The following is a 13498-nucleotide window of genomic DNA, read 5'->3' on the forward strand; positions in this document are numbered from 1 at the left end:
AGACCCCAAAGAGACATTACCAGAGTTACAAGTGTTGCTTTCACGAAGATATAAAAATAAGCCAACTATTTGGAGACTTTGGGTAAATGATCTTTTTATAACACAATGCCACAGCATAGAAGGTAATATTATTTTTAAGAGATCATAAGTAGCTAAAGCTGGCCTCCTTGCTGGCTTTGCACGTATAGCAGAAAGGCCACGCATTGAGAACCAAGCTGAAATTCATTTGTTTAATAGATTGCTAACAGGAGGCTGGGATGATTAAGGAAAGGAGATACTCTAAATCCCACAGGACATTACCAAAAGATTAAAGAACATTTTGAGTTACAGTGTCTGCCTAGGAAAAGTTTGGCAGCGTCACAGGAAATAATCGCCAAGGCTTGGAAAGATGCCACTAAACCAAATCAGAAAAATCTCCTAGAACACCCATGGAAGCGTTTAGTTTTAAAAGTTCCCACTTAAAATGCAAAGCAGTACAGAAAGGGCAAGCTAAAAGCAGACACGCAGTGGGTATGTGTGCACTCTGACTCAGAATGAGAAACTGCTGCCCCGCTAGGAATAAAATCACATTTTTCCTTGCTGAGAATTTTTAAATTCTGTACATGTAACAGAGGTTGAGAAGATCAGGATTTCGCTACCAATTCTTTGTTAAATCAGTAGTTTAGTGTACTTTTGACAGTTAAAGAAAGTTAACTCTCCTATTTGATGTGGGGTAAAGCTGGAAAAGGTATTTATTGGGGTCTTCTGAAATAAAGTTCATATTTTTTGAATCTGAAAATTAATTTTAAACATCCAGCCTCACTTGAATATTAATGGTTTATAGAAGTTGTTACAGAGGACAGTGATTATCATTGACAACAGATACTGGTTACTGTGCTTGCTAAATATGAAATAATTAACATATAGTAAATACTAATAAAATAAGCATAATCATGCAGCAGACTACACCATTACTAACTCCAATGAACTCTAAGGGCAACAGTTTGGTAAAACAAATAAAATTCAAATTTTATATATCAAAAGGACACATACATGATACACAATAACTCTCATGTAAAGATTATATTTAGGACATCTCAGTGATTATGAAGAATTTTTCATGCCTACTTAACATCTGGAATAAGGTCATTGTCTTCCATGGAACACAGGTGGAATCTGAAGACTGGATATTCATTTCCACATTTAAAGATGACATTTGTATTTAGGGCAAACATTTAAGTGCTTCCCAATTCACCCTCTCTTCACTCCATTTTGCTCATACGCCTCTGTCTTTTCCTTTTTACCTTGTCTATATTTTTCTCTTGTTCTCCTCTTCTGACACAGGAATCCAATTACATTTCCATCGCATTCTGACATGCCTATGTGAAAACTTCAAGCGCACATAAAAGACTCAGCACATAAAGAAATGACTTCTGTGAACAGACATCTTCCAGAGCCCAAGTCAGCAGGCCAGCTCAAAACGCTGGGCTCACAGAATCCACGGGGGACTCTGATATCTCCCACATGGCTTTAACCTAACCGGCTGCAAAAATGAGCTCACTGAGGTTGCTGGACTTTGTGAACCTGCAATCCTCACAGGGCTGAGGAAGAGAGATGATCTTGTGAGTGTTTTCAGCAGGCAACAAAAGCCAGGATGATGGAGATTTTCAACCCCCAAGATTTAATGGATTATGCTCTAACTATACTCTTCCTATCTTGACACTTAAAAGAAAGTATATTTGTTTTACAAGATCAATTTAGCTTTAAGAACATCGACCTCAGACTAATGTATCTGATGTAAGACATTAAAGGCCTTCTCACAGAACTTCGACCCCGACAAGGGCCTTGCCTTCACCACTGTTAGCTAACATGTTTTCAGAAGTTCTTGCTAAAGCAATAAAGCAAGAAAGTGAAACTGATGTAATTATTGAAGAGTAGCCATAATACCGCTCCTTTCCAACTTTTATTTCCCAACTGGAATATGTCAAAGACTCAATGAAGAAGCTATTAAGATAAAAATAAAGTTTAATACGTTGGGCAGCTACAAAAGAAATATATAAAAACTATTACTTTTCTTTATGTCAGCAATAACCCCAATAATAATTGGGGAAGTTATCCATGTAATTGTACATATAACCTGCATGAAGACAACTGTAAATCTTTCAGACAGAACATAAAATAAGAGATGGCTGATCCATATTCTTAGGTAGTAGAACTGACCATGGCAAAAGCGCCCATTGTCTCTAATTTAGTTCATGATGATAATAAAATTTCATTTTAATTGTTTTGGTAAGACATAAGAAATTTGAATGAATGCTAAGCCAATGAGAGAAGAGTTTAGTCTCACTAGCAATCAAAGAAGTACAAATTAAAGTAATCAGACATCTTGATCCATTTTCAAAATGAGGAGAAAGAAGGTTGTTCAATTTCATTATTTTTTCAATGTTCATTAGGCACCTAAAAAACCCAGTTCAAGGGGTTGGGGATTTAGCTCAGGGGCACAGTGTCTGTCTGGCAAGTACGAGGTCCTGAGTTTGATTCCTGGTACCAGAAAAAAAAACAAACAAAAAAAACAAAACAAAAAAAAAACAAAACCCAATTCTAGTAGTTTGGCCTAGGAAACATGTAGATGAAGTCAAAAGGAACATTTAGATATAGTCAAAGGACGGATACACAAGACTGTCCACATTTTGTCATTAATAACACAAGAATGTAAAGAACAAGAATTTGACTCAAATATTATATATTCATTACAAATCATGCTTATACAATAATAGCTGGTGGCCAGAAAGGTAGATGTCACCAAAAGTGCACGTGGAACAACCTAAAAGGTGAAGGAATGTGCCCCAGCATGACTGCGACTCTCCCTATACTAGGAACTCAATATTTCAATATAGAATCGGAAGTCATTTCATTTACTTATATTCCTAAGTTTTCCCACAAATCTTTCTACAATATAACGCTGACTTTATAGCATTAAAAAATTTAGTCAGTCAATTAAGCAAATGGGTCCATGAAGCTTCTTTCTTGAGCCTGGCCTGAGGAAACGTGCAGATGCTACTCCCCAGGGCAGGCATAATTTTACCCAATTTTCTTGAGAGATAAACAATCCCTTGAGGCAGGCTCTGAGGTTATTAGTTTTTGTGGGCTCGGCCCTCGGCACTGGGCCCCCACAGACAGAGTCTCCAGAAATGTGCAGTGGTGAACACACAGAAGCAGGAAGGCCTCAGCGGCTCTTAGACCAAAGGCCACTTACGGAAATGGAACCAGGGTAGGTGTGAATTTAAGTTTTCACCAGAAAGCATGAAACCATGCTACACGCACCTGAGAGCTCCACTGTGAATGTTGAGCCAGAGCCTGACGTTCGCTACCTTTTAAACATATGGACTGCTTTACGGTTTCTGAGAAGAAATGTGTCCATAAAATGCAGTAGTGGTGGTGTTGCCCCGTGCCTACAAATCCAGGTGAAGTTCAGCTCCTCGCGCTGAATCACACCTCGGGGACCGGCATTCTCCTAAGATCGCTCACCGCCTCTCAGGTGCACTAACTGTCCCAGTGTGGGGATCACCCAAGTGAGCTGTACTGACAGAAACATGCACAAGGCCCAAAGGGGAGAGGGGGGCATTACCTGAAGGCTGTATAAGAGACGAGTTAAGTTCTGTATAGCTTGTACAATCTGAAAAATAAGAGGACATGGGTCAAACTTTTAGAACCATGCTCTTTATCCCCAAATTGAGAAAGAATGGGGATATGTTTAAAGCAGGCGTCGCTCACCTCTGCCTGGGAAGACCCTGGGAAACTTCGACGCTCCACCTACAATACACGAAAGCACAAGGAGATGAAGGACCACTCCAGCTTTCGAGAGCATGATGCGCACTCTCTAAACTCGATGACCTCATCTACAGCGACTCTGTCTCCTCCCTGCAAGAGCAGCCTGCGGGATTCAGCACCCCCTTAACACTGAGAACCCTCCCCACCAAAAGCTGGGGCTAGCAGTGCAGGGAGGCCTTAGGGAGCCACCTTCAACCCAGGAGGGAGGGCAGCCAGGAAGATGTGCACATTCTAGGCGATGGTCTTGGCGTGAGCAAACACACCACCCACAGAGCGGTCCGTGCCCAGGCAGTGGCAGTGGCTGTCTCCCAGGCCATGCCAATCTTGTGTCCTGGAGACTAGTCTTGAAAGCTAGGGAGCATCGTGCCAGGCCTCTGGCTCTCTGACTCAGAGTTTGTGACTTATGATGACAACACAGCCAGTGCCTGAGAAAAGAAACCAGACCCAGAGACAGCCCAAAGGGATCACTGAGCTGGCCTCCTCCAGATCCTACGCCATTACAGTTCATGGACCCGTGCAAAGCCCACAAATAAGGCCGCAGGGTCTGCCTGCTTCTTGAGGATGGTCTATGCTTCGTGTTTCATCTCTCCCGAAGCACACATTAAGGGAACATGTGGATTCTGAGGATTTTCAGTTTCCAGAACTGAATTAAACATTCGTTCAATCATGTACTGTCTGTCATCTCCCACTCTGATGTAAGCTAATGCATAGCAAGACTTTATCTATGTATTCAGTATTCTATCTGCAAAATGAGGGGATGCCTGGATGTGATGGACCCTTCACCCGTGAACAGCAGTGTGACTCTGGCAGCACATCCGGTAAGGAAGTGCCGATCACCCCCTACACACTCCACGCCGTACGCTGCGGGACCTCGTCACAGCCCCGGCCCCCCGAGTCTGTAGCCTCCATTATGCTGCTGGCTCTTTTCTGAGCAGGTCTCATTTTAAGCTGTAAAAGGCAATCAGCCATGGTAAAGTTCTCAGGTAACTTCCAACTGAGGCTAAATGCAACTAGCTCAGGCTGATAACGAGCCACCTAGCTTTCGTCATCCCTCTTCTGCCACAATTAAATATTTCATTCCTAAGAAGTCCGCATGATTGGGAGAGGACAAAGGCTGGAAAAGGAGAGGAGCTTAAAGGGATTAGATCTGTGTCCAATCCGGGAGGAGACATCAGGACTAAGAACCCCTGTCCCGTCGTGAGATTTAGAGTGTTCAGTTTTTTTCTGATTCTGTCCTTGCCCGTCCATATATGTTTGCATTTGCGGTGAGACCATCTGGTATTAATTTTTATACTCCATAAAAATTAGACATGTAGCAATGAGTTGGATTGGGCTACATGTAGTTACTTGTACCAGGAACCAGTTTAATACAACGCAGGATGCGCATATTCTTCTTAAACGGAGTTTGTCTGCCACCTGGTGGTCTAAGCCTGTAACTGCAGCTGATGAGTTAGGATTTCTGATGTTCGGGTTACACATTTAATTTTTCTTTAATTCTTTCAGAAATTTGCTTTAGCCTTACCTTATTAAGGGAGCTAATGACAAATATCCATGGTATACTTTTAGAAGTTTGATTTCTGGTGATCTTTTCCTATATCTGAATTTACTCAGTTTCTCAAAATGTCTTATTAATTAAGGGCCAAATTTTCCAGACAGGTTAATTCAAAGAGGAACCTGGACATTTGATCTCACGTAGCCACCTGTGACTGAGCCGGGAGTGGGTCCACCACAGCTCTCCCTTCCGGACGAGACTATTCCTGAGCAGCTCACCTTCTTGGTCTCTCTCCTAATAACATCAAAGAAGTTGAAAACTACAAACTTCAGACTTAAAAGTCTGAACTTAAAAAAAGATAGAAAGCAGGAAGCACATAAGACAAATAAATTATAAGGCTTACAATGAAATAACGCATTCACTTCTTAGCCTATGAAGTTTGAAGAAGAATGCCAAATGACAGCAGTCTATTCCATGGATTCTTTAAATCCTTGGACTGGGTTTCTCTGTTATGTGTAATATTTACAGAAAATAATATGCAAAGTATGTTACATCTATAAGAGAAGATCTGACATATGCTGCATCATAAATATGTGTGTGTATATGTGTATATATATTTCTATGTTGGTACATTTTAGTATTTAGTAAGGGACCTAATTCAATTTTAGACAAAGGCAAACTCTCACACCCCAGATAACCCTGAGAAGGTTGATTTGCCAACTCCCAGAATCACAGTTTAATTCTTCCCCTATTTATGACACTTGACAATTTTACTTGAAGTTAGGAGGAAACTGCTTGTGTTTAATTTTTAAAGTGAGGTATACGCTATGCACACAATGTGCTGAAAGAGAAGCAGCCCTTGGAACAACCTCACTCTTGAAAGTGAAAGATGGTTTCACGAATTAAAAATGAACCAAAAGCAGTAAACATGTGAGCAGTGATGGGACAACAACTGGAGAAAGAGCAGAAGGTGAGGAAGGAGAAGGAGCAGGGACACCCCGAAGGTGAAGCCACCCCTGCTACATCGGCGCCACATGGCTGTGTGAGGTCCGGGCCCAGCGCTCCTCGCGGCAGAGGCGCCAGGCGGGTGGGGCGGGCGGCGAAACTGTGGTGAGGAAAGTAAAGCCCGGAAGCACAGAGTCAGATAAACATGCACACATAAGAGATTTCAATCTTTTGTAAAAATAACTTTCCAATTGTTTTTGTCTACACCTGCACGTGCAGGAAGAACAAGAACAGAAGAAATGTTAGAAAGCCTACATGTGAATACTGAAGGAAATCAAGAACAGTTCAGGAAAGCACTTTCATACCACGCACTGCCATGGGAAGGGCAGGACCGGGGCGCTTTCACTGTACAAAGAAACCGCGGCGTTTACTAAGGAATGGTTAGCCATACCTTCTCCCCCGCATCGGAGGCTGCCAAGCGGGTTAGCACGCCCTGGATCCCGGGATCCACATCCCAGCAGCCTCTTCCTTCCGTCCCTTCCGTGGCTGGTGCTGGACGCACACCATTGAGACAGAGACAAAAAGGGCAGCGTGAAACATCAGCCAGCCAGCTGCGTCCCCCTGCACACAGCCAACACACACTCCGCGGCGGAAAACGTCATCAGGAGAACACACTGGACACTCCTATCCGAGGTGTCAAGGAGCACCAGGTCCGCCGTCCCTGCCCACATGGAGCTTGCGCACCAGCGGGCACCACACTGAGAAGCAGCATGAGTGAACCCCCAGTCTCTCCTGCACCTGCGCCCTCATGTGTTGTTTGCGGGGCCCGGGGGCCGGATTCTATGTCCCACCTCCAAATCATAGGGAAGAGCCCCAGGGGAGGGTGCGTGTAAAACAGGCCCAGCAGCAAAAGCAGGGTCTGTTGGCAGAGCCAGGCCGTGCTGGGTGCCCCCCTGGGCAGAGTGAGAGTAGCAGCCGCTGAACAGGGTCAGGAGGAAGGCAGGAGGATGCATCGCTCTACAGAGGCTGCCAGTGGCTGATGTTTAGGCTTCAGAGTCACACACTGAGAGCTTATCTCACTGCCTCAAGGCCTCTGATGTCTCACCTTTCTGACATGTGCTATACATTCATAAATTCTGTAAGAGCTGCACATTTGAACTATAAAAGCACAGAAATGAGCCCAGAAATATCCTTAACTACCAAATACAAATTTCACTTCATCCATTAACTCTCTGCCGGCAGGAACTGATTGACTTATGTACCATGTGAACTCGGGGAACGGTTACGGTGCGCCACCCCGCACTGAGTAAAACTAGACTTCTCACAGCCCTTGCACACTCTCTAACCAGCACCCTGAGGAGAAACATGCTCACTTTATAAATTTATAAAAATTTTTATTCAGTGTCATCTTGAAACTTTATTTCCAGTGGAGGAAATGGTTTTTCTCTGTGTTTAAATGAATAGAAATACTTCTACCTTTGGAGAACGAGCGTTGTCTAGGCCTCTGAAGGCCTCTTCTAAAACAAAGAAGTGTTTTGTTGCAAAAACTGCTTCAGATGACATCAGCTGAAAGTCAAGTTCACTGTGTCCGTGCCGCTCACTGATAATGAAGGCACATTTCATAGAGACTTTTCTGCCCCTTAAAAAGTGTGTCCACTTCTGGGTGCCCCTCCTAACTCTTCAAAGAGACGCCAAAAGCACTACCCCATAATCAGCCACTTCCTCCTCTCCTGTGCCTCATAGAGATGGGGACAATCTGGTGTGTACAGGAGCCAGCGAGGAGCCACATGAGGGCAGAGCCTGAAGCAAGTTCTTTCCCCATGGGCCACCCCAGAGAGGGTGCAGGGTCTCCAGCACACCAGACTTCACGAAGCTAGACTGCACATGGCTACGCGATCAAGAGTCTGGGGACCGAAAATAGCACTCTGCCTGGCTTACGCACTCAGTCTGACTTGGGTTTCACAGGGAAGGGCCCAGATGTAAAGCCAATTGCAGAACAGACCCATAAGTTATGGGTCTTCATTTAGGACAATATTGTGCCCTTAATAACTTTATAAAGAGAATCAGCCTCTTGGGGCACCATGTTCCCAGGACAGAGGGGCCTTTGGGGGACAGGGGGACCCTACCACTTGCCCCTGCAGCGCCTCTACCTGGCTGCTGCTATGGAACTGCTCTGGTTCTAGCATATCCCATGAGTGGCTGTTGGCAGCTTTCCCAAAGGACAGGAGAACAGATGCGGACAGGACAGCCCTCTTGCCTGGCCTGGGGGACGGACGGAGGAGGGATGGAGGGGAGGGGCCCTCACTCTGAGCAGCTGCGGGCTGAGCGGGGCCTGTCCAGCTGTCCTCGGGGTGAGGCAGAATGCACAGAGGCCTACAGTTATTTTTAGACAGAACTTCCTCAATGGCATAATGAGGTTCTTCTTGTAAAGGGAAATCACCCAGGGCACGATTCCCCTGATGAATCCAGCCTGTGCTGAAATGGAAAGCATATGTGCACATTCTGAAAATAGAAACCCCAGATTAGATAAAGCAGAACTGGAGAGGGGAAAGTAATGATTGCTGCTTGTAAGAAATGTATAGAATTAAAAAACTATACCATGTATAGACCAAAGAAATGCGAAAACCATACAATCCTCCAATCCCTCATTTCTGAAGATGTTTTACTGTATACATATAGGACCTTTTCGAAGTAAAGATTTTATCAACCACTCCATGAGAAAAAGATGCTCGTTATTATTTTGGAACCCTTTCTGGCCTTACACTACACATACAACAGTATAATTAGGTTCCGAGAAATTACCTGAACCAATTCTCTGGTCTTTCTGTATTTAAAATGAATCAGAATGGTGTTTTAATATAAATTTTGACACCCACATTAAAGTATATGGTAATGCAAAAAGTAAACAAATAAATAAACAATAAAGTATATAGCAATGAATGTCAAAACCTTGGTAATTCTGCCGTGGGCCACACAACCAAAGCTTGGTCCTTTCAAAACTGTTTTCAATGCATCACATGCAAAATGAGGCCAGGAATGGTTTCGGGGAGAAGCAGTGTTTGGATGAGAAACAGAACCAGAGAACCACTTGGGAGTCGTTATCCTTGGGACACCATACCAGTACTCTATGAACACAGTAAGTATTTATGGCTGGCCTAGCTCATGTCATTTTTTTTCTAATTTAAAAAAATACATTTAGTCTCCTCCCAATAGAGATAGACCCGGTGCTTTCACTTTAGGTGACCATGCCAGGTTCCACCGACCGTGTGCAAGGTCTGCACTTTCACTTACAGGCAGCAGGCGAGCCTGGGACGTCGTCAGAGCCCAGCGCACCCCTCGAGGCAGACTCTGCACCAGTGTCCTTGGAGGAGTGACTCACACCATGCAGCTTCGAGGCCTTCACTGCGATGCGCAGACTTTCCGCTAAGAAGCAGAAAAATAAATAAATTCGCAGAACACATATATGCACATTCGACAAAGTGCACTGTTTTTACATCGCCCAGGAGCTAAACATTGACTTTCTGCTTTGGAAAGCTTGTTCGCGGAGGTGTTCTTGGGAATAGATCTCTGAGGCAGCGCGGCCCGAGAAGCCTAAAATGTGTGTACTCTGGCCTTTTACAGAAAATGTGTGAGCTCCTGCAATCAAAATCAGTACTGTCAGCATCATTTTGCAGTAGAGAATTACCGCAATAACAAAGTAAAAGCTCACTGTATAAAAATATCTCAAAGGCAACTTTCAGTAAATTAGTATGCTTAAAAAATTCCTGTACTTCCACTAATATAATTATGCTATCAGGCAGCATGATTCTTAAAGCTGTTATTCAGAAATATTAGCTGTTCTTCAAAAAGAGCATGTCTCCAAACTTGCCTTTCATAATGGGGATTCCCAGTTTTCACTCTAGACCCGCGGGGACAAATTCTCCAAAGATGAGATGTGTGTTCAAATCAAGCACTCACGACTGCTTAGGCAACACCACACCAAGGAGACGAAGTCTTTGTTTACAACCAAAGGGTTTCAACGCCAGTGTGGATGAACAGAATTGTGAGCCCCTACGCACATTTCTAAAACACTCTTTGCAACTATTCGATTCATAAGATACTCTGGGAACATCGTACGACTGCTTTAGGCATAGCTTCCGACAAGTAAGAACTGGAGATTTCCTTAGTGAACGTGTGATGAGTGACAAATAAACCGATGATTCTGGTGGTGGCCCCACTGCCCACATCGCGGTGCCCTTCTGAAGACCCTGCCTTCCTCCACTGTGAAACAAAGATAACAGATGCGATTTCTGAATTCTCTCCTGCAAGGAATGCTCTGAGGCGCTACAGCAGCGCCCGGTTTCCGCAGTTAGCACGGCAGGTTTCGTGAGCCATATAGACTCAGCACCGTTCATCTCTGCCGTGCTGGGAAACAGGCACCAGACACAGCCACCGTGAGCAAGCGAGGCTGTGCTCCCATAAAACTCATTCACCGAAGCAGGCGGGGAGACACAAGGGGCCCAAGGCCGCATACCAGCCCTTAGTCTGAACAACTGCACCCTCATCACTCAGGCGGTGGCTACCCCTTCATCACCACTGTCACTTCTAGGCCACTATCCTCATCTCTCCTGCCAGCCTCTAAGCCACTGCCACCTGACCTCTGGCCTCCACCTGCACCCCCTGCCACCTGCCTGTCTTGTGCCTGTGAGCACAAGCTCACACCCGGCACACGTGCTGTCCCTACTTTAGTCCATCCCCACCAGTTCTCAGTAATTCCAGCCCTGAAGCACCCTTCTGCTACCACGACCTCTGGTCTCCTCAACTGTTTTGTTTCCAAGGGTCCCTCCCAGCATGGCCACCACCTGCCATGTTATGACCTAGACTCTGTCACTACCAGGATCTGTACTTTGCTGCCTCACGCTTTGTTCTCCACATCACAGGCAGAGGGCTGCTTTTACACGAGCTGGGTCCCTCCTCCACTGAAAATCCACGGCGCTTCTCATCTCCTGCGGCATGAAATCCAAAGCCCTTTCTGGCTCCACGGAACCCGAGAGCTGGTTAACTCTTGGCTCGTCTCCTGCCACTCCCCACCTCCCCACCTCACTTAATCTGCACTGCCCCCCCCCGCAATTCCTCAAGCAAGCCTGGCACTCGCCGGCCTCAAGGCCTTTGTGCCTGCTCCTTCCTGTGTCTGGGACACTCTTTCCCAGGGCACCCTTTGGTCCCCTCACTTCCTTCAGTCTGCTTACACATCACTGCATCACCCCATCTGCAACAGAGCCACTCAAACTCTGTCACCGCCACCCCTTAACCTGCTCATCCTTCTTCATATCCCAACATTGATATAGCCTGGCATACTTCTTTCTCTATGTGTTGCCGTTTCTAGAACACAAATTGTAGGGAAGTAAGGACTCTATCTTGTGCTGCTATACCCTCAGCACAGACACCCTAATGTATGGCACACGGTGGGCACTGCATAAACATTTCCAGAAGTGGTCAAATCAAATCCCTTCCAAAGCAACTCACCTTCTTTCAGTGCTGCAGCCAGTAAGGAGGCGGCCTGGGGGGGCTCTCCCGGGTCAGGCTTAATGAGGAGGTGGGGCTCCAGGTGGACGTCCTCAAAGCCACTCAGTTCCCCAAGTTCAGCATAGAGGTGCAGCTTTTCCTCCAGATACGTGCAGATCTGCTGGTCCTGGTTACTGAGTATTTCTAAGAAACAGTGTTTACCATACAAGGTGATCACTCCCATGAATACAACAACTGATATGCACATCCAAATTACAAGAGCAAGCTGCCTGCTCTAAAGGTAAAGCACATGTGGTTGGACAGGGCAGACCCTGGTTCAAATCCTGACTCTTCCACTGTCTGCACCCCTGGTAAAGGACTTAGCAACTCTCCACCTCCACTGCACTCAGTAAACGCTTATTTTCTTCCCCATTCCTCTAATTTCAGAAAACCAGGCAAAGCCATGCTTTGTTTATGCAGGCTGGTTCCTATTAAGACTGAACACCAGCTCAGGAATGAAAATTGAGGTGGTCTCATCCACACTGAGGGAAAGCCCACAGGGAAAACAAGGTGAAGGCCTAAAATGCCTCGGGCTTTGGCCAATATTCGTCAAAACCAAACACACTGGCTTATGTTTTTGTTTCTAAACACCTAATGTCTTTGACCATGATCAGCCTCATATTGCAACATGTTAGAGAATTCTTAAAGCTCAGTGACCTTAACTGGCAAGGACTTTAGGGAGATGCAGTCTTCTGTGCTCCTTGGAATCACATGGGGAGAGTTTAAAACACTCAGATCCACACCCCACACTGTGTAGATTCTGATTCAGATGGACAAGGGGCCCAGGCATCAGTAACAAGCTCTCTGTATGCGCCTAATGTCCAGCCAGAACTGAAAATAGAGCTAACCTTATTTCCTTACTTCAAAGATTTGCACTCAGTGACCAGACTATGAGTGCAGTAGTGTACAACTGTGACCAGACAGTGTTGCAACCTAAACTTAAATTAAACCAGCAGCCACCAATGTCCATGCTCCTGCGCCCCAGCTTGCCCGCAGCTATCGCCTAGGGTCAGGTTTTTCTCCAGTGGGTGACCAGGCTGGGCCTCGGGTACTTACAATCACTCAGTCAGGACTTTCCCTGCATGGCACCAGGGCTTTCCCAAACCCCGGGGCAGCACAGCCGGCGAGGCATGCCCAGCTGTACCTTGACACTGCTGGATTCTTGCCGCTCTGGCTTCAGCCTTCCGCCTCTCCTCATCAGACTCACTTGTCCTTCCCCCTTCTTCTTCCGGGCAACTTTAAAAGACAGCAATTGAGAGACACAAAAGAAGCTAAATCCAAGCGTCTTCAGGCTCATTAAAAAACAGGGCAGCTTGGTAACAGTGTTATTCATAAAGATGAAAAATTCAGCATAAAGAGAACCATCATACCCCCTGGCCTGGCCACAAGAGGGATCTTCCAGAGTATATAAAGGATCTTCCATAATAAACACAATCTGGCTCTCAAAGTCAGCAGTACAGGATGACTCGAACATTCCAGCAAATACACACACACACACATGCACACATACATGCATGTGCACGCATATGCACACACATGCACAGGCACATGCATGACTCACGCTGGCATTAAGTACAACTAAGGTAATAATTCTTGCTTTTTACGACATTTGGGCACTTCTGCTCTTAATGGAGGAAGGGTAGAAGGGTTAAGGGATGGGAACAGGGCACCATATTGGGTGGAACGTAGAGCAGGAGGAAGAATTCT

At 45.4% G+C, this 13498-nt stretch overlaps 1 protein-coding gene across 1 annotated transcript in view; it reads right to left on the reverse strand.

Moving 5' to 3' along the window:
• Arhgef28 (Rho guanine nucleotide exchange factor (GEF) 28) overlaps positions 1-13498 on the reverse strand; it is a gene marked incomplete at its 5' end in the record, with an annotated part of 297038 nt that overhangs the window by 32847 nt on the left and 250693 nt on the right. The window contains 6 exon segments of the mRNA XM_005386067.2: positions 3608-3655; positions 3754-3792; positions 6699-6799; positions 9539-9670; positions 11753-11935; positions 12936-13027. Coding sequence (XP_005386124.1) covers positions 3608-3655; positions 3754-3792; positions 6699-6799; positions 9539-9670; positions 11753-11935; positions 12936-13027 — 595 coding nt within the window.

This window comes from Chinchilla lanigera, unplaced genomic scaffold, assembly GCF_000276665.1.
Source record: "Chinchilla lanigera isolate Chin_1 unplaced genomic scaffold, ChiLan1.0 scaffold00024, whole genome shotgun sequence".
Classification (NCBI taxonomy): Eukaryota; Metazoa; Chordata; class Mammalia; order Rodentia; family Chinchillidae; genus Chinchilla; species Chinchilla lanigera.